This window comes from Trichosurus vulpecula, chromosome 1 (genome assembly GCF_011100635.1).
Source record: "Trichosurus vulpecula isolate mTriVul1 chromosome 1, mTriVul1.pri, whole genome shotgun sequence".
Lineage (NCBI taxonomy): Eukaryota > Metazoa > Chordata > Mammalia > Diprotodontia > Phalangeridae > Trichosurus > Trichosurus vulpecula.
Window position 1 is genome coordinate 398,380,256 of NC_050573.1, and position 22,579 is coordinate 398,402,834.

Below are 22,579 nucleotides of genomic sequence, written 5' to 3' on the forward strand. Positions count from 1 at the left end.
AGAGGAGAAGTGGACAGGAATGTGGTAATGGATGGAATATTTGCCTATCATTTGCATAAAACCACAGAGACCACAGAGACATCTGAACCCTCTCCTGGCTCTTGTCACAAACACATTGCCCTAGACCAGTGGTGTCAAACACAGCCAACATGAGGTTGCAACACTCTCAAACGCTGATCGTACTAGATTAAAATGTAGTTGGGAAATATTTAATAAAATAAATAAAAATACAATAAAATATAGATAACACTACATTTTAAAACTAAGTCAATATGCTGAGGCCTACAGGGATCCTCATGTGTGGCCATTGTAGATAATAGCACTAGGCCTGGACTCAGGAAGCTGTTGTTATTCAGTTGTTTTTCAGTCCAACTCTTTGTGACTCCATTTGCAGTTTTCTTGACAAAGATACTGGAGCGCTTTGCCATTTCCTTCTCCAGCTCTTTTGACAGATAAGAAAACTGAGGCAAACAGAGTTAACTGACTTGCGCAGAGTCACATGGTTAGTAAGTGTCTAAGGCCATACTTGAACTCAATTCTTCCTGAATCCAGGTCTGGCACTCTAGCTACTGTGACACCTAATTGCCCAGAGTCAGGAAGACCCCATGTGCCCAAATGTGACCTCAGACACTTACAAGCTGTGTGACCTTCAACAAGTCACTTAATCTGTTTGCCTCAGTTTCCCCATCTATAAAATGGGGATAATAATAGCACCTACCTCCCAGGATTGTGGAGAGGATCAAATGAGATAACCGTTGTAAAAGCACTTAGCACAGTGCCTGGCACACAGTAAGCACAATATAAATGCTAACTATTGTTATTATAATTATTCTGTATGCATTAGTGGCCTTGTTTCTATTGGAGTTTGTCCCTAGAGCACTGTATTGAACAAAACAGAGTAAGAGAGAAGAAAAAATGTCTGGTTTTGAGTCAGAAGACTAGAGTCTGAGAACCAGCTCTAGCCATGGGATCCTGCTCCAAAGAGTAGCACAGGGGAAACACTAGTGGATTTGGAGTCACATGACCAACATCCAAATCCTGACTTTGCTATCTATTTCCTATCCCAATTTGGGGAAATCACTTAAAAATTTGGTTGCCTTATCTAGAATAACAACACAACAACTTATATTTATTTATATGGTGATTTAAGGTTTGCAAATCCTTTATGTATACTATCACACTGGAGCCTTACAAACCTATAGATAGTAACAGTATCATTATTCCCATTTCAGAAGTGAGGAAATGGAGGCCTGGAGAAGCTAAGTGAACTTACCCATGGTCACAGAGCAAGTAAGTCTAAGAGGTGGAATTCGAACCCAAGACTTTCTGAGTCTGCGTATAAGCCCTCTGCCCACCATGGAACATAATACCTGTTTAGCTCAAAACAGAGGAATCTGATGAAATGGCACTTCACCACTACTGTCTCTATTTGTAAAAATAAAAGAGAAAAAGGATGGACTAGATGGTTTTCAGGTTCCTTTCAGTACTAAATCCTACCTTTGTAACTTGTATCGCTGCCTTAAACCCTCCCTGCCTGGCACCTAGCACTAGGATACACAGATAGGCATTTCATAATTTAAAGTGACATAAAATTTAGGTTGTGGATAGATTGTTAAGGTCATAGCATGCCAGTTTAAAGAGCCCATATTTGATCCCATAGCTAATGGGGAGCCCTTGAAGCCATCAGACCAAGAGAATGATGTGATGAAAATTCCCTCCATCTCCCTGTATATCATAGCAGAGCTATCAAAGCAGTTCACAGTTTTTTCTCAAAATTAAATTCTCTCAGATTTGCCACGAGGAAGGTAGGAGGACCCGTTAGCATTTATGGGACCTTCATCTGGTACATATAGGATGGATCAAAGGTGGGAGACAGATTAGGAAGCTATTATATTAGTCAGTGCCTCAGAGGACAATACTACACATCTTTGCTAAATCAAAATATGTTTAGCTTGGGGCTCCCTTAAAAGAGTGATTTTTGTCTGATGAAAAGCTATTCCCTGCCCTCCACTGCTTTCACCTGTTGCTTAAAAAATAAACTAGAAACCAAATTATTTCCAGGTATTAGCCAGAGGCTAATTTTGACTATGCAACTCTTTGAATAAGACGTTTGTTTTTGGAACAATTGGTTGGAACAATCAACCAACAAGTATTTTAGGCATCATGTACTATGTATTGGAGATACAAATACAAAAGGATATAGTCCCTGTCCTCAAGAAGATTATATTCTATCGGGCTAGACAACATGTACATAAAACGTATGTCTTTACTACATATAAACTATATATAATATATAGAGAGTAATATATTACTAGTACATAACTATGTGCTATATATATTATATATTTGTATATGTTACTATGTATAGTAATAGATTACTGTGTATGTATATGTTACTATGTATAGTAATAGATTACTGTTTATGTATATGTTACTATGTATAGTAATAGATTACTGTGTATGTATGTTACTATGTATAGTAATAGATTACTGTGTATGTATGTTACTATGTATAGTAATAGATTTCTGTGTATGTATGTTACTATGTATAGTAATAGATTACTGTGTATGTATGGTATACATTAATAGATACCATACATATATTATATATAGATAGTAATTTCACACAGAGGGATGCATTAATGCCTAGTGAAATGAGGAAAAACTTCACGCAGATTGCATCCTATGAAGGAATCTAGGGATTCTAAAAGGCGGCACACATTCCTGGCACAGGAACAGCCAATGTCAAGGCACAGAGATGACAAGTGGAAAGGCCTATGTAAGGAACAGCAAGGCTTGGCTACACCATAGAGTGCATAAGAGTGGGTAATAATCTTTAAGATGAGTCTGGAAAGGTAGGTGGGAGTTGCTTGTGAAAGGCTTTGAATATTAGAGTGTTCCTATCTGATCCTAGAGGTAATAGGGAAGAACCATTGTAGTTTATTGAGCAGGAAAGTGACATGATCAGAACTATACATTAAGAAAATCACTTTGGTAGCTGTGTAGAAAATGAATTTGAGAAGGAAAAACAAGGGAGGAAGGGAGGAAGGGAGGAAGGGAGGAAGGGAGGAAGGGAGGAAGGGAGGAAGGGAGGAAGGGAGGAAGGGAGGAAGGGAGGAAGGGAGGAAGGGAGGAAGGGAGGAAGGGAGGAAGGGAGGAAGGGAGGAAGGGAGGAAGGGAGGAAGGGAGGAAGGGAGGAAGGGAGGAAGGGAGGAAGGGAGGAAGGTCTGTTAGATTTTTTAAAGTCTGGGTGAGAGTCTAAACTAGGAAGGTGAACATGCAAAAGGAGAAAAGAAGCAGCATTACCTCAGAAACATTGCTGAGATAGAATTGACAAGATTCCATAAGGAATTATATGTGGGGTAAGGAAAAATAAAGAATTGAGCTTGGATGACTAGAAACATAGTGATGCTCTCCATAGAAATAGGAATGTTCAGAAGTGGGGTGAGTTTGGGAGGGAAAAAATAAGTGTTCTGTTTTGGGTGTGTTTAGTTTGAGATTCCTAGGTCATACGGTTTTAAATGTCCAATGGGCAGCTGGTAATGCAGAACCACAGCTTAAGAGGGAGACCAGGACTGAAGCTCTAGATCTAGGAATCAGTTGCACAGTGATTATAACCCATAGAAGCTTTGAGGTTACCAAGAAGGAGAATGCAGAAGAGGAGACAACCCAGGAAAAGACTTTGTCTGCCCACAGCCTGGATTAGGCTGATCTTGAGTATGCTGCTTAACTTCCTTAGAGTTAAGCATTTTTCACCTATATAAATGGAGGTGATGATATTATCTCACGAGGGTGAAAAACATAAGGGATGTGGGGTATTTGAATAGTCTGAGAAGAGATAGATAATTTTCTCCTGCTTTGCCTGAAAGAAAAATAAATAATAAGAGAATAATGAATGGAAGACAGTTATTTTATATAATAGCTATCTTATAATGAACAAAATGAAAGTTATTGCATATTAAAGCTATTAATTTATAAGTTACATTCTCTTACTAGACTTTAAGCTCTGTGAATGCAAGAACTATATTATTATCTAAATTTTGTATGTTATTTGGCTTCTTGCAGTGTATTGGAGACATTGAAGGTAGGAGGCATGGTTTTTACGGAGGGAGGGAGGAGCAGGGGAATTGGGGGCAAATGACCCATTTTTTTTTATTTCAAAAGTATGGTAAGCTCCCATCGAAGAAACCCCATCTACTAATGCAGTTTAGCAACAAGTGTACAACTTATAGTCATAAAAAGTCACCTGAGAGTGCTGAGAAATTAAGTGACTTGGTCTGGAACACACAACTTGGATGTCTCAAAGGCAGGATTTGAACTATGTGTTCATTTCTTCCTTGAGGCCAGCTCTCTCTCTACCATGGCAAGTTGCCTTGGAATTGCAGGCATCAGTACTTAGCAAATGTTCATTGGCTTGGAAAGAATTTTGACCAATTTCATGGAATAAAAATCTAGAACTTGTAGGGAAGATTAAATTATTTAGTCCAAACCCTGTACTTTACACACAAGAAAACAAAGACTCAAAGTCTAAATGACCAGTTTAAAAGGAAATATGGTACAATGGCAAGATTACTATATTTGGAGTCAGAGGCTCTGGGTTCAAATCCCAGATTTTCCACCTACTGCCTCTGTGACTCTGGACAAGGTTGTGAACCCTTCATGACTTCAGTTTCCTCCCCTATAAAATGAGGGGTGCCAACTAAATAAATTCTAAAGTACCTTATATTTGTAAATCTATGCTCCTAATGATCTTACTATACTGATAAGCTGGAGAATTTTCAGAGGAGGAAAATCAGAATGGTGAAGGAACTTAAGTCTGTACTATTTGAGGATTGTCTAGAAGTGACGATGTTGAGAAGACTCGGGAGTCCACCTTAACTGTTGAAGTATTTTGAGGACTGTCATGTGGAAATGCAATTGGATTTGTTCTATCTGTCCCCAGAGGACAGAACTAGGAGTAAGAGGTAGAAATTTCAAAGAAGCATAGGGTCATCATTAGGGAAGGGAAAAAAACCTTCTTTACATTTAGAACGATCTGAAATTGGAATGGGGTACCTCAGAAGATAGCAGGTTTCCCCTCATTAAAGATCTTCAAGCAGATGGATGACCACTTGTCAGATATTTTGTAGTAGAGGTCCCTTCTAAATCAAAACTCCTATGATTCTGTGATTTGTGCAAGGTTGTGCAACTATTTAAAGACAAAACCTGGGCTAGAACTCGTGTCTCCTGATTCTCTATCCAAAAGTTTTCCCATAATACATTGGTTTGTTGTATCTTTCTCATACTAAACTGCCAAGCGTTCAAACTGTACTTCAGAGAGTACAATTCCGATGGGCTGGCCACATTGTTTGAAGGCAAAATGTACATTTGTCAAAAAGACTATTTTATGGACAACTCACACAGGGCAAGCAGTCACATGGCAGTCAGAAGTGATACAAGGACACTTTCAATGTCTCCCTTAAGAACTTTGGAATTGTGTGACATGGGAGATACTAGCAAAGGACCACTCAGCATAGCATGTCCACATCACAGAAGGTGCTGTGTTCTATGAGCAAAGCAGAATTGGTGTAGCTCAAAAGAAACACAAGATGTGAAAATTTAGAGAATCCACCCGAAATGTTCATATGTGCTATTTGCGCCTCACCTGTGGTAGAACATTCTGAGCTTGTATTGGCCTGATCAGTCATAGTCGGACACACTATAATTTGACTCTAGCATAATGATGTCATTTTGGTCCTCTTTGAGAATGAAGGACAGACAACAACCAACCAGCTCATGCTAAAGATCATCCTCAACCAGAATAATTCTATGAGAAGCTGGACTAGGTAACCACTAATCTGTGCCTTGAAGAGTGCCAGAAACACCTCTCCCACATGGCCTGCCATAGCATCTCCCTCCTCTCCTATGCGGCCAGAAATACCCACCACTAAAGTGGCCATTTCCCTGAGATGACAAAACAAATCAAAGATAACTTCTGCCCTTAATTTTTCTTGTCTTAGCAATGGTCGGAGACCAGAAACACCAGACTAGACTTTGGTCCCCAGGGGTGGGGAGTCAGCTGCATATTGGCAAAGTCTACCAAGAGCTGACCAACCACTGCACCGCACCTTCTGCTTCCCCTCTTCCCCCCTAGGCATAACAATGCCTAGATTCAAGAGACATCAGCAGCCAGAGCAGTAGGCATAATTCTTAAGTGCAGAGCAGTACACATGGATTCTTAAGTGCCAGGACCCAACCTATGTTCTCAACTACGCAATGACATAAGAAGGGCACCATGTGGCCAAGCAGTGGCAATTTCTGATCCCCATTCTAGAGAAGGGGAGTTCCTGAGAAGCACAAAATATTAGTTACCTCTCTAACAACCCTGAGTCTGAGTTCTGCAGCCCAGCCTTAGATTGAGAAATGGAAGCATTCCTATTCTCTAGCAACTTCAAGTACAAGTATCCAGACTTCAAAAGAGAGGAGAAAGTTCCCAAGTAGAACCTACCTAATGGAGACAGAAAAGAATCCTGAAATGCAGATTTCTAGAGACAGAACATGGGGATTTTCTGAATATCTGAAAATCACTCACTGTGCCCCTCCATTACTGCATCTTATTTAGCCAGAGCAGGTTTGATGGAAAGAAAACTGACACTCTAGTTACTACCTTCCTAGGGGAGTCCAAGTATCAGAGAATTAAGTGCTACAAGGCTAGCAAGATGCCTAGATAGGACTCTGGGTTAAAAGTGGGACCCACCAGAACAAAGGAGAGATTATAATCACTCCTTTCAACTCCAAGTTTGTTTTCTTTATGATGGAAATCCAAACCACAGCATGAGGCTATAGTATCTACAGAAGGTCACTGTTTAAATGAACATATATTAGTTGTGGGGGAAGGGGAAATGCTGAAGGTCTAATCTCGTAGTAATAGTTTAGAATGGTACATTAGATTTGCTAGTTTTCATAATGTAAAACTGAGGGAGAGCAGTGCTCTAACAATGGATAAAAGGCTGTTATGTCAGAATGTATCCAGACCTCTCTTAAAGAGGCCATACCCAAGTGGCAAGCCAGAACAACTAGCCTAGACACTAAAGATGACTATATCAATATCCCTGGAATGGGGGATCAGAGTCAAAAAGGTGTTGGATTTTAAAAGTAAAAACAAACTTCAACTTCACAATTTTGACTAAGGTCAGCCCTAAACCACAGTTAATAAGAGAATGATAGGATTGTGCTAATAGTATTAGATTTAACTCATCTGCATATGCCCAAGGCTTGGAAACTGTGTTCCTTTCCACTGAAAATAAAATGCAATTAATTCATTAAATTGATTAAGAAGTAAACCTGTGTGTGAAATTAATGTCACAAAAGAGCATAAAATAATCACCTTTTCTTTCTCCAAGAGGTTCAAAGAAGTTCATAGTATTTTCCAAAATCGAATTCTCTTTGCATTGCTACAAGGAAGACTGAGAAGCTATTTATTATCCATGGCCCCATTTTACAGAGGGAGTAAGAAGCGGTATCACACCCAGCTTACACAAAAGTAGTAAGTAGTACTATTTTGGGCAGCAGCTGTACCTTTTAGATACATTGCTGTAAGGTTTGGAAAACAGGTATGAGGCAGAACTGGAATCCAACCTGAGAGGGATGTTCATTTGAACCAAACCATATACAAATGTCATAAGAAACACTTTCTGAATTTCTTTGTGTTGCTACAGTACAAAACTGTTCAAAGAACAGATGATGTTGCTATTTTAGACCTGGGGTTAGAGATGGGTATCTTGACCATTTTTAAGTCTAGTGGCTTATTGACCCACATCTCTGCCCCTGCACAGGGCATGACGATTCCTAGTGAAGTATGGAGTTTTGCGGCTAATCCTACTTAAAACCAAAGCAGATGAGTCCTCCAGCTGAGTTTGAACTTTCCGAGGTAGGCCAGGGCAATCTTTCCGGAAATTCTAAATGAAGGCAGACGAGCCGGCACTTCATCAAAGTGCCCTACCCCGGGTGTCTCCAGAATCCGAGGACATCTGGTAACTGGAGGGAATGCTTTAGCAGAGCCGAGGCTCCTTCTGTGTGATCTGTTACTTATCACTAAGCAAGGCAATAACACCCTGTGGACTACTGAGGCAAGTTACAAGCCCAGAGAAATGCAGAAGGAAGAGATCCACACCAGCTGATGCATTACCCTTTACACATTTTGTTCACACCTAATTCCTCCGTGTGTCAGAAAACATCGAGGGCAAAAAAGTTTCTGAAAGGGACCAGCTGTGATAGGGAGGAGGACAAAAGTGGGAGAGCTGGACAGTGGGGAAAGGAATTTCTCCGAAAAGGGGTGGGGGAGGTAAGGGTGTGTATATGTACTTTTAAACACACTCGAACACTCATACAAGACCAATTCTTTCCAGGAAAGCAAAACACAGCCAAGCTTGCTCAGCAGGGGTGGGATTATATTTAGACTACCCTGATATGAAGTTTTCAAAAGAAGTAGCTGAGAACTGCCCGTTGGATGATTTTCCGTGAAATCTGATGATTTTCAGTAGTCGGGGTCTGAAGAATTTGGGTTTTGAAATAGTGCTGCATTCAACCGAGCAGCAATAAAATAGGGGGCCAGGTTCCCATACCGTCTATTTCTCAAGGATCACATAGTCACGGGTATGCATGGAGTCGGGATGTTAACTACTTCCCCTCCAGTCTCGGGTGGGCATTAATGATCCCTTACAGGCACAATTCCGAGGCAGCCTAGATTGTAACCCCCACCCACACACCCCCCACCCTGAAACAGCCGCAGCCTTCCTTCCAATCCAGAGTAGCCGTTTCCCCTTCTCTTCCCCCCACCTTTTTCTGTGAACAAAGTAAGACTGGATTGGGGTGGGGAGTGGGGGGTTGAGGGAGCAAGGAATCACCGGGGCGGGGGGAGCGCTTTGCGACAGGGGTACAAACTGCCCAGTTTTCAGATTTCTAAGCACCATTGTTTGCAGAGAAGACGAAGAAAAGTCACTAACCTTGCCTCTTGTCCGGAAAGGAAAACTCGCCTGGCTGAGGCTGTCTATCATTGCACAGCGCCTGAAAGTCAAGCAACTGGACCACAAGGAAAATGTTTCCGACCCAGTTCCTCGGGACCCATGGCATGATTCAATTGTTGGGAAGAGGGAGGAAGAAGAAAGGGAGAAGAGAAAAGAAAGAAAAAGCAGTACTACTAAGTTTTGCACTTAGCTTAAGGAATAAAGTCCGTGCATGTGGCTGGGCAGGATGAGGCCGAGGGACATGGCCCTGGGGTGGGCGAAAAGCTGGTGTGAGCTGCAAAGAATGTCTTTTTTGCACGGAAAGGGGCCAGTTACCTTTCTAGCCCCCCCCCCCCACTCCCTCCCTGAAAGGGGAGTGATCAGCCAACAGTGTCTGCTTTCTTAGGGGTGTGGGCTGGGTCACAGCAAGAGGGAGCCGCCCAGGGCCACCCCGCCGCTTCCCCCACTACCCCCCACCCCCAGCAGCCATTTGCACGGCCCAGAGCTTTGCCTCTGCATCTCTCCCAGGGCTCCCCTCCCCGAACTCCTTCAGGCCCGCCCAGAGGCTCTGGAGAAGCTGACAGATCCAACCAAATAGGGGAGGCTAAAAGGTTACCCAGGGCTGGAGGAGGAGGGGAGGGTTGGGGGAGGTTAGGGTTCTGCTAGGCTGGAAAGGACAGGAAAAAGAAGGAGCCCCCGGACCTAGGATCAGGGGGCAACCGTGCAGGTAGGGAGGGAAAGGGGCACTTTTCCCCTGGAGGTCCCTAAAGCCTTATTCACACCCTCACCCTTCTCCTCACCCAATCTGATTTCTCCTGTCTCAAATTGTCCCGAGTACGCTTGAATTCCATACATGACAGAGGACTGGGTAGCTTTCTTTGAGCGACGCCTCAGAAAGACTACAGGAGATCAGGGGCAATAGAGACTAAATTAAAAAGCTACAGCTGTGAATAAAAAAAAAATTTTTAAAAGAGTTGACCAGGAGACTAATTGGTTTGAACCAGGTTGAACTATGCCAGAAAGCATTAGCTGTTGTTGAGTTCACCTGTGGAGCGCATCTCACTCACCTGCTGAGATCCTGCCTTTAGAGTTCTAACTGGTGGCCAAGAGCCTGAGAAGTTATTTAGCCAGCTGCCTAAAGCAAAGTAGTTCAGCCCCTAAAGAGAAAGGCTTTTGGGGCTTGGGCTGCCTGGCTCCTGAAAAATTGACTCACTACCCCTTGCAAGAGTCCGATCTGACCTGAATCACAGCAAGCCCTGAGAGCTCCCTTCTCCATAGCACAAATGGTGCAGGATGACCGCCCACTCTAGGCAATGACGAGGGAACTCGAGTTTAGAAGTGCTTCAACTCAGAGCTGAAAGGAACTTTAGAGGAACAATCTAATTGGATCCACCCCTTCCCCCTTAGAAGCCATCCAGTTTTACCTCGTTATGCAGGTGAGGAAATGGAGGTCCAAATGAATTAACTTGTCCAAAGTTACACTGGTGCTAAGTGGCAAAGCTAGAATACAAACGCAGGTCCTTTAATTTCAAATCACCAGTGTTTTCTATTGTTTCTCCTAAAAAGTGCCCTAGGAACAGGTGATTCTTGTGAGGCCTGTCACAAGGAAAGGCAAGATAACTCAGTGCTTTTGCTAATAAACTCATCACTACTGGTAGCTGAGGTCTGTGCTATATTTCACAAAGCTATTAGCCTCAGTTTCCTCATCTGTGAGATGGGGATAGTATGTGTATATGTGTGTGCATATATATGTATGTGTATATGTCGATGTATATACACACGTGTGGGCATGTATAAGTGTATGTATATGTTTATATATGTATATGCATACACATACATGGGTGTGTACACACATACAGCTAGATGGCACAGTGGATACAGTACAGAGCCTGAAGTTAGGAAGACTAGACACTTCCTAGCTGTGTGACCCGAGCAAGGTCACTTCACCCTGTTTGCCTCAGTTTCCTCATCTGTAAAATTGATCTGAGAAGGAAATGGCAAACCACGTCCAGTATCTTTGCCAAGAAAACCCCAAATGGGTCATGAAGAGTCAGACATGACTGAAAAATGATTGAACATACAACTATATGGGTGTATTAGCTTCCTTGTAGAAATCTATGAGGCCTTACTTTCCAAGTATAGTATTCTCAAGTATAAAAATAAGCATGTGGTACATCTAGAAGACCACTAGATCTAGAGTCAGAGGAATCAGGTCAACATGCTGCCTCTGCTATTTAATACTGCCTATTAACCTTAGGAAGTCACTTACCTCATTGGGCTTTAGTTTCTTTACCTGTATAATGAGGGAATTATACTACATGGCCTCTAAGTTCCATCCAGCTCTAAATTACCACTACATCACAACTATTATCTAAAGACGTCAACATCTTTCGATGTTGAAAATTGCGAGTAATTCTAGGAGAGGCCAAGACTGGGCCGTATCTGGTGCCAGGACCAACATGTCTGGCTAGTCTGTTCAGGGTAGATCAGAATGCACCCAAAGCATCCACTCTCATTGATAAAACCCTAGGACAGCAAGCACAGCTGTAGATTGTTAAAGAGAAGGTCAAGTGGGTTGAACTGGGAAACTGTTCCCTGGAGATCATACAATTTGAACAAGATCCTATAATAGGAATGTAGGACTGGAAGGTGACCTTAGGGTCTGACTGTATTGGTTTAGCAATCGTCCCAAGGTAGGGAGGAAATAGGGCTTAGAAATGGAGGCTCTAAATTAAAGAAGCCAGCTGATAAATTTATTAGTCACTTGACCTTGAGTAAGTCATTCCATCTGAGGCACAGTTTCCTAAATGGGGATAATTTATAATACTTTACATGTATCACAAGGTTGTTATAATGAAAATACTTTCTAACTTCAACACACTAAGAAATGTGAGCTGTGTGTAGTTGGTAGATGTAACATCAACTTAAAATTCCTACTATTGTCATAAGTTTTAACAGTACTTTCCCTCTCCACTACCACCCCCAAAAAATGTATACTGTGAAGGGAAAATTACTCAAGATATTCTTATTTTATAGATGAAGAAACTCATCTTGGAGAGTTTAAGTAACTCACTCAAGTCACATAGCTAATAAATTTGAGTGATAGGATTCAAACCCAGCTCCCTTGAGTCCAAATGCAGCATAGAATGAACTGACTTTGTATAGTTTTCTCTAATATTCTTTGTTTCAAATAGAGAAAAGATTTGGTTCCATACCCAATGAACTATACATCATAAGTTCTGGGCTTAAGAATTCCCAATCCTCTCTTACCTTGTGTCGTTCCTAACTTCAAAAGATCTGACCCCCTGACCATTGGCTCATTAACTGACCCTGGAAGAAAAGCAGCTACTGCCCAAATAATTCTTGAGAGTCCACCAAAAAGTGAGCTGGCAAATGTTTAACAACTCTCCTCTCTCTCTCTCTCTCTCCTCTCTCTCCTCCTCTCTCTCTCTCTCTCTCCCTCTCTCTCTCTCTCTCCTCCCTCTCTCCCTTTCTCCCTCTCTCCCTTTCTCTCCCTCTCTCCCTCTCCTTCTCGCCCTCTCTCTCTCCTCTCTCCCTCTCTCTCCTCTCTCCTCTCTCTCTCCCCCCTCTCTCTCCACTCCCTCTCCCTCGTCTCTCATCCCTCCCTCTCTTCCCTCTCTCTCCCCTCTCCTCCTCTCTCTCTCTCTCCTCTCTTCTCCTCCCTCTCTCTCTCATCCCTCCTCTCTCTCCCTCTCTCTCTCTCTTTCTCTCTCGGAACGATGTAGCATGAGAGCATGACACAGTTCTAAGTTTAACCTGCTTAAACATTTTCTCCATCACTTTCTTGAATCTAGACAATTACCAAAATAATAAATCAGGCCTGGCTTCATAGCACCAATTTCTGAGGTAAATGATCACACTGAAAATGTAATAATTGGGAGTCTGTTTGAACTAGCTCCAGCACAGCCTGATCTTAAGGGTATTTCTGAGAATCGCGTGCTGGAGTGTGATCAAGGGAGTCAGAGGAAACAGGGATGGCTTTACTTAAAGGTCTAGAGTTAAGGTTATTCTACTGCATCCTATTTGCTAATTAGCCTACCTGTCATGCTAGAGTCTAGTGGTCTCTCAGAGCTCAAGAGGTGTTGTTGAGGGCAACACCATCTCCCAGTCACACAGGCTCATAACCAGTGGTGGGATTCAGATAAATTCAACCGGTTCACTGCTTTGACTGTTTAAGCATACAAAAAGATATTAATATTTTGTGCATTTAATATTCAAATAAGAACAATAAAAGAGCTGCACAAAACTAGACTATAAGAAAGTTTTAAATATTAATAAAAATTAAATAATACCTGACAAAAACATATCCTTATGGAGTGAAAGCAGCCATGTGACCACAGCAGCCAAAGTTGGAACATATGGAAACCAAAACTCATTCTAACTCTCTTTTTCCTCTACTTCCATGGCTTCTGAAAAGGGCAATAAGATACCTTTGAAATCTATTTTCTATTGGTTCATTGGGTCCCAGCTTCCTATTGATTTCACCATTCAGGGACCACCACTGCACTCATAATCTCGGAGGAATTTTAGGCATAACGCAAAGAGGAAACAAATGACAGCTTGTCACCCCCTAGTTTTTGGCACTTTTTCTCTTTATGTTATATTTTGTTACTGAAGTAACAAAAATGAGGGAATTAAAATGTATATTTCACCCAAAGTATAATGAGTTTTAAGAAATAAATAAATATTACAAGCTTAGTTCCATCAATTTTTTTCACGTACGGTTAGAATGAACATTACTACCGGAGCTTAGAAAATGCTGTTGTGCAGATGAACGTTAAAAAGAGTAAGGAATGTAAATTTGTGATTTCCACATTGGGTGACTGCCCAGGCACCCACCTTAGAGGGAACCCTGATTACAAGTCCCATTTTAACACCCGTTCACTGGCAGGTATGGGTTCTGTCAAACGGTGCAAACTTCCTGAATCCCACCACTGCTTATAACCTTGGTCATTTTCTACTCTTCATTCTCTCCACCCCCAACTATAGCCAATCTGTCACCAAATCCTGTCAATTTTACCATCTAGTTGATTATTATCAACATTTATTTGATTGAAAGGTCGTAAGCTGTCTTATTTTCTCTGATTTCATTTTTTGCTCTAGCTTTGTTCAATTTTCATTTTACACTATATGCATATGTAAAAACAGAGCTGAGTTAATGGCATGGCTTACTTTTATATTCTGATACTAAAATACTTAAGAAAACTTGTAAATAAAATAACAGAATAATCACTTATTTTTCATTAGAGCTACTATTTTCTAAATTTAGTACGATACCATCAATTTGCTTAATTACAAAAAGCTTCCCCCCCACAAAAAAGATTAACCTATTACTATTTGCCCTTATCAAAACTTAGTTTTCCCATATCCTATTCTTCCCTAAACATTGTCTCTGCTTTCCACAAGAGTGGCTAATTACTTGATAAACTTGATATGCCAGCATGTTTATAGAGGACAACTTATTAATGAAAAAGAGCTAATGCTCTGAGCTCACTTGCCTCTAGGTAATGTGCATATACTGTAACTGTGGCCTTCAGGAGGCAATCCCCTTTTTTATTACCCCAGATAATAACTAACTAAGAATTCAGGCCAAGTAGAAGGAAAGACTCTGTAGCAAATTGGTGGCAGAGATATTTGGGATAGAGAGACCTTTCTATAACCCCTCCAATACTACCCCTTCCTGTTCCTAGCTCATTGTCAAAGTGGATAGAACAACTGACCTGGAATTAGAAAGACCTGAGTTCAAATCTAGCCTCTGACACTTCCTAGCAGTATGACCATGGGCAAGTCACTTAACCCTGTTTGCCTCAGTTTCCTCATCTGTAAAATGAGCTTCAGAAGGAAATGGCAAACCACTCCAGTATCTTTGCCAAGTAAAAACCCAAATGGGGTCACAAAGAGTCAGAAATGAGTGAAATGACTAAACAACAGACCTTTCTATACCCCCTCCAATCCTAGAATGTTAAGTAAACTATTTACCCCTTCCCCCCACTTATAATAATACTTGACATATATGAAGTGTTTTAAGCTTGTAAAGTGCCTTAGGTACGTTATCTTATTCCTCACAACAACCCTATAAGTAAGGTGCTGTTATTGCTCCCTTTTAGAGGTAAGGAAACTGAAGCCTAGAAAGGCTAAGTGACTCGCCCAGGGTCACAAAACTCATAAGTGTCTGAGGCAGCATTTGAACCCAAGTCTTCCAGACTCTTGCTTCAGGGCTTTCCTTTTTATTCCATGCTGGTCTTACTGGGAAATCTTACTTCTCCTATGTGAACAAATTCTGGGCGTACAAATTACCCTGAATAATACAGTTTTGTATTATTCACCTTCCAAGGATCATTTATTTTGCCAAAAAGAAAGCTACTGAAACCTAATCTTTGCTTAGGTTAAGGCAGCATCACAAGCTCTACTAACAAAATGTTTTCTGAGTCCCTCAAATATTTTACTCCTTAGAACGCACATGGAATAAATGAATTTAGAATCTTTGCCTAGTCATTTAACAACTCGACCACAACAACAAATGATTTTGTTTTGAATTGAATTCAAAGTATGAATGACTCCTAAGTTCACACTGTGCTGACATGTAGCATTATTAATTTTGCAAAGCAGTTTGCATACATTTTAAATAATGAATAAAAATGGAATCTATTTTCTCTCCACATATTTCCTTTGATCTGAAATGGTTAAGCAGATCTTCTTGGAATTCAGTTCATTTCAACAGTTAAACAATTGAAAGATATAAAGGTTAGGTTAGACATGTTTCCTGCCTCAAAAAGCTTAAAGCTTAATTTAAAAAAATAAGATATCAAAATATAAAATAACAATGCAAGAATTACATTAAAATACGATAAATATACAAAGCACTCTTGATTATCACTAAATGAGTACTATGATGGGATTTAATCCCCCTACTTAATTAATGTCAATAATAGAATGCTCAGAATTCAATCACAAGGCTAACTCTAAGAGTAGTCACTCATAATGATAGTCTAGTCCTAATCCTTTGGTCAGGAGTGACCTCCCAATTGGTTAAAGAAGGGAACCATGTGACTGGCTGAGACAGTATCACTCCTTTTGGGACTGTAAGTAAAAATAGCAAGAAAGTTGGAAGTTGAAGATTCAGAGCACCACAAGCAAACACCTTCACCTATACCAGAGAGCATCAAGGGCAAGGAAAGGGGATTTTCTCTCTTCTCCCTCTTCCTCCATTGGCCTTGAGCCAAAGCATCCGAGTTATTAGGTCAGAAAGAAAAAAATTTATCCAGCCAAGAGCTGTTTTGGAGAAACAGACACTTGTGGGAGGAGGCAACTTCTGAGAGTATAACTCATCGTGGCAGAGAGAAGTGCTGGCTATAGACTGAAGAAAGGAGCAAACCCTGGGAACTTAGCTAAGCAGTTTTCCAGAAGAGAACTATAGCCAAGGGGAAATAAGTAAGGATTCTACACAGAAAGTACTTCTAGTACCAGGAGTTGAATTCCCCTTTATCACACATGTATCTTACATGTGTCTCTCACTACCATTGTCATTTAATCCCACTCTTTACTAGTGTATTTGTGGAAGAGAGCACCTCAGGTATGAGGGATTTCTTTTTTTTTTTGGTACCAGCTCTTTTTGCTATTCCACCTTAACAAATGCCTTTGCTAAAAGTTAATCATTTTTACTGTCTGATTGTTAATGGGAAGCACACTGGTAGGGGCTTGTGAGTTGGTGTAGTAGGAATAGCCACCTACAGGATTACCCTCTAAAGCACTTAAAAGTAGTAGTCATTCCTTAGGGGATCCAACTTATAAGTTCCAGTACAAGTTGGTCAGTTAGGCAATGCTGTGGATAAAGTACAGAACTTGAAGTGGGGAAAACTGAGTTTGCATCCTGCTTCGAATACTAGCTGTGGAACCCTGGACAAGCCATTTAACTTCTCTGTGCCTCAGTTTTCACATCTGTAAAATGGGGGTAATAATTGCACCTACCTCACAGGGTTGTTAGAAGAATCAAATGAGTTTACATTTGTGGAGCACCTTGCAAACCTAAAAGTGCCATATAAATGTTAGCTATTGTAGCTATTAATATTAATCGCTTCAGAGGAAACATTACTTGAGGCACATAAATATAATTTAAATAATGAATGGGCTGAATTTAGATAAGGGAGAAATTATCTTACCTGTAGTAGTTAAGGTTCATTGAGCAGGTGAAACTTTAGCAAGGCCTTGATAGAAAGAGGGAATTCAATTAATTAGAAGGAAATGGGGGCTATTAGGGGAGAGACTTTCACATAGGGACATTGCAGAACAGAAAACATTAGAGCAAGTAAAAAGATGTAACATATGTTTGTAAGCCAGTAAGTGAACTATTTTTGGCTTAAACAGAATATTTTATGTAAGGGAATAAAGGAAGACAATTACTGTTCACCCTTACACAGCACTTTACAAATTGTTCTCCTCATAACAATCCTGTGAGAGGTAGTACAAGTGTTATCTCCATTTTATAGATTGTAAAACTGAGGCATAGAAAGGTTAAGTGAATTATCTGTGGCCATAGGCCTAGTAAGTATCAGGACCAGGCAGGACTCAAAATTCTGAATTAGAATTTCTGATTCTAAAACCTTCATTCCTTCTCCTGCACCACACCATACCACATGAAGCTGATAAGACCTTGAATGTCAGCTGGACTTCTCTTGTCCCCAGCAGAACACAGTGGAAATCTATGAAGAGATGCTGCTGGCACTGATGCTTTCCATCAGCAGAGAGAGAGATTTACCCCATCTGGGAAAATGGTCTATTGTTATTATTGTCAATCACAACAATAATAACAGCTAGCATCTATTTGTATGGTGTTTGCAACATACTTTACGTATATCATTTGATCCTAACAAATCACTGATTCTGGAACCAGAGTTGGAAGCCAGTATTGGTTCTGGAGTCTGAGAATTTGGGTTCAAATCCTACCTCTGACAGTACCTGCGTGACCTTGGGCAAGTCTCTTAACCCCCTGGGCCTCAGTCTCTTCATCTATAAACTGAGAGGGCTACAGTAGGTATCCCCGATTCCATCCAACTCTCACTCTATGATCATTCTAGCCCTGAGCAGCAATGCCAACATTCACTATTTCTTGAGTGTTCAAACAGGGAATAAACCACAGTGGAAGAGGGGATAAAAGACAGCTAATCCTAAAAACAAACAGACATACACACCTCTGACTGATACTAATGAGTTTCACTAGGACAGGTAAAGTGTATATAGACCCTCTAAGTACATAATAACTGCATTTCAATAAGAGGAACTGTGTTTCTGCTTGGGATAAAGTTACTTAAAAGGATATGTATTGAAATGATCAAAACCACGCTTTGAAGTACACTCTGAATTAAGATGAAAGGGTCTTTTATCGTCATTATTGAGTTTGGCTGTACAGTGAGCCCTGAGCTTCAGAATAGAGATGCATCATGGGTTATCTTCACCACCAGAAAGATGTGTGGCTTCATTCTTTTGATTTTCTGCAAGCACAAGCAGCTAAAGCATTTTTGTACCCCAGGATCCATCTCCATCACCCCTCTTTAGGAGCATCATCCCTCTTTTGGATGGTGAGATGGCCGTCTTTGTTACTTTCCAGTCCCACTAGAGGGATGCAAATAACACAGTGACTCATGGTTGTTAGTCACTCAATTTGCTGTCATACTAGACGTGCTCAAAGCCTGCAGACAGCTACCGGAGAGCAGTGGGGTTTGCCTGTATTTGGGCACTGTTATTCAGGATGACAAACACACCATTGTTTGTGATCAAAAGTTTCCGAGGGATGAGCCAGAAAAGCCATCAGATCTCCTCCAATCACAGTGATGAGCAATAGTTCTCCATTTCCAAAGAGAATGGGAACAGAACACTGGGAAGAGAATGAGAGTCAATGACCTACGGCTGCGGTGGTCTCTTCCCCAGAGAGTTATTTTTCCTAGAAAAGACAGTCACAAGGAAGTCTCATCGGCCTGCAGGATTAAAATCTAAAGGCAGGGGTTGAGACTGATGAGCTTTCAGGGTCCCTACAAACCCTGGGGTTCTGTTGCTTCATTATTGCTTAAAAGTCCAGGGGGTAGGGCAGGAGATGGATAATTTTGTTTTGGGCAAAAGAATGACAGTGTCATATGTGGGTGACCATATGGGTGTCCTTTCCAAAAGACCTACTTCTTTTTTTCTGTTCCCTCTTTTTTTAAACTTAAATAGTAAAACTTAAGTACACAATAGGAAAAGAAACATATTGTAAACTTAAATATTGACACAAATACAAAAAGAAAAAAAACATTGTCATGTGCACAACAGAACAATAGAGGATTCAAAATATACAGCAATAAATTTCCATTTCAAGAAAGCCTATATAATAAATACTACGCATTGCATCCAGAGCTGTCCATCTTTTCTTTGCTTCCTTGTAAGTTTTCTTTTGTTCTCTACCAAAAGAACTGCTTCTACTGTATTTTATTCCATTTTGGGGATGTCAGAATACTTGAACATGTACACAGTTTTCTGAGATGAGGTCTGTTCCTTGAAAATTCTTCATTAGCATTCATTTATGCCTTCGGAAGGGGGCTGTTGGTTAACAATCTCATTTAGTTCTCTGAACTATATGTCTGAATTCTGGGAAACATATACAGTCTAAACACCTGGAGTCCCCAGAATAGGAAATGCTAACAAGCCCATCAAAATGACCTCTGCCTGAACTTCTGGTGTGTCACTGATGATGGGTCTGGCAGTGAGAATATGGAAATATGCCCTCACAGTACTGAGGTCATTGCTCACATGGGCACCAAAAAGATTTCGTTAATGAGCTATGCTTCATATGCGGAGCTACTGCTTTCTGCCATCCTCAGGATAAATGCTTTAAAAGAATTAAAGTTTAGGTCTCTTTTCCCCATCAGCAGAGAGACAGATTTACCCTGTCAAGGAGTGTGGTCTACTGTTATTAGTGTCAACAATAATAATAGCTAGCATTTGTATAGTGCTTAAGGTTTGTGAAGCATAATGCATGAAGTAGGAAAAAATATTATCCCCCCTGAGGAAACTGAGGTAGAGAAAGGTTGTGACTTGCCCAGGGTCACACAGCTAGAAAGTATCTAACGTGGGTTTTGAACTCAGTTCTTCTAGTTCTGCTGTGATTTCATGTGTGTTGTGGGGGTCATCTCAAAGAATTCAGTCAGACCACTTCTAATCCAAGTATAGGCATGTATTGAGGATTGATGCCTCTGGTGAAGTGGACTAAGTTCCAAGAAGAATCAGCAACTTCAGAGAAAGCAAGATGGATTTTTATAGGGTAAAGATGCAATTATATAACAGAAATTACAAATATTAAAAAGGCAGGAGGGATTTGTTAATGGATTAGGTAATGGAGGAGGCGTCCCTTCTATGGTTCGGTGGTCAACATTCTGGTCGTGCTGCCTCCAATTGGCGAGTTATTGTGGGCCTGTCTGGTCAAGATGGATAGTTAGGTATTGTGGTCCTCTCTTGGGCTAAATGGATGGTGTGATTGTGGTTGAGTACAAGGATGCACCTGTTCAAATATGTGAATTGGATCTGTGGGCAGTGGTTAGTTAGGGGCAGTGGCTATATTGAGTCTGGGGGCCTGAGGTGTGGTTACAGTCATATTGTGTGGTTCAATCAGGACATGCTTACAGTTCAGTGGGGCTCATAAGGAAATTAGAATATTGGGGCTGGGGGCAGCTTTATTAGGATTCCATCAGTTCCAAGGCTAGCCCTCCATCTAGCTAGGCTACTTAGACTGAGGAATGCTCAGCATGAAAGTTTGAAGATGTTAGTTCAATACCTGGTTCTGACATTTAGTTGCTATACAATGACAGACAAGTCATTTACTTTCTCTGAGTCTTTGTCTCCTTATCTGTAAAATGGGGATAACTGAACTTGACAATACCTACTTCCCAGGATTATTGCAGAGACACTCAATATGTAAACCTTAAAGCAACTTATAAATGTAAATTGTTATTAATATTGTTAATATAAATCATGATGAAAGCAATCAGAGCAGGAATCAAGAGATTTGGATAACCACTCTACACTTTGCTATGTGTTCACTTACCCAAAGGCTTTTGTTGTTCAGTCATTTCAGTCCTGTCCAACTCTGTGACCCCATTTGGGGTTTTCTTGGCAAAGATACTGGAGTGATTTGCCATTTCCTTCTCCAGCTTATTTTATAGATGAGGAAACTGAGGCAAACAGGGTGAAGTGACTTTTCCAGGGTTACACTGCTAGAAAGTATCTGAGGCTGGATTTGAACTCAGGAAAATTTAGTAATTGCCCAAGATCTGTCACGTCCAATTTTTCTAATAATTTTTCAGGTACTTAACATCTTTTAAATTTATTTTTGATTAGATTTATCTAGGGCATAAATAGTACAAAGATATCTCCTATCATTTTAATTTTGTTGTTTATTTCTTTGTGATTCATTTAGTTTTTTCCTTTAAGTCTTTTGAAGCTATGCCATTCAGTACTTATAAGTTAAGAATTTAAATTAATTCAATTTCTGTTACCTTTTAGCAAAATGCAGTTTCCCTGTTTTATTTTCAATTAAGTCTACATTCTGCTACCTTGTCTGAAATCATAACTGGTACCCCTGTTGTTTTATGTTCAGTTGAGACATGATAGAGTTTGCTCTTTCCCTTTATTTACCTCTGAGCAAGTTTTGTTTCCAGTATGTTTCTAATAAACAACAAAATTGCAAAATCCTTGTAAAATATTTTTAGATTTTACTTTCTAACCTATTCTGCTAACCTCTTCTGTCTTACAGTTTAGTTCACCCCTTCACAGTTATGATAGTTAATTTTTTATTTTCCTGTATTCCATGTTCTTCTTACTTTTCTGCTTTTTCTCTATCTACTTCTTTTTCCTGTTTTATTTTATTTTTATTTATTTTATTTCAAGGGGTTTTCCCCATTTAAATCTTTTTTTCTTATCCCCACTTCAAGCTTGTTTTTTTTCCCTCATGACTAATCCCTCCCTAAATCTACCCTACCTCTCTATTGTTTTCTCCTCTTCTGTATCCCTGTTGAGTTGAATATATTTCTACTTCTTTTTTACATAGTACTAGAAATGTTGTCTATAGCCATAAGATCAGAAAAAGAAAATTAGAGAATTAGGTGAAGAAAAAACAAAATTATCACTTTTTTACAGATGATATGATACTATAATTAAAGAACACTAAAAAGTCAACTAAAAATTAACTGAAACAATAACTTCAGCAAACTTGTAGGATATAAATGAATTCCACATGAATTATCAACATTTCCATATGCTACCAATAAAATCCAGCAGGAAGTAATGGAAAGAAAATTCCATTTAAAATTAACTCAGAATATGTAAGTATTTGGAAATCTATCTTCTAAGATATACAAAAGAACTATACATACACACATACACATATTATGTATAAAAACAACTGTTTGCAGGAACAAAGATATACCTAAGTGTAAGAACAGTGGAAACAACTGTTTCCACTGAGATGAAAATATTCCTCTTCCCCCCTTCCCGCCCCCAGCTTTAGCAGAATGTAAATCAAGTGACTCAGAGCTGTGATCTAGCAGAGA

At 40.2% G+C, this 22,579-nt stretch overlaps 1 protein-coding gene across 2 annotated transcripts in view; it reads right to left on the bottom strand.

Moving 5' to 3' along the window:
* Positions 1-9,111, bottom strand: part of ADAMTS12 (ADAM metallopeptidase with thrombospondin type 1 motif 12) — a 533,606-nt gene extending 524,495 nt beyond the window's left edge. For both annotated transcript variants that reach the window (XM_036758046.1, XM_036758037.1), the window contains exon 1: positions 8,985-9,111. In XM_036758046.1, the coding sequence (XP_036613941.1) occupies positions 8,985-9,111 (127 nt within the window). The remainder of the gene's footprint in view (positions 1-8,984) is intronic.
* Positions 9,112-22,579: the final 13,468 nt, after the last annotated feature.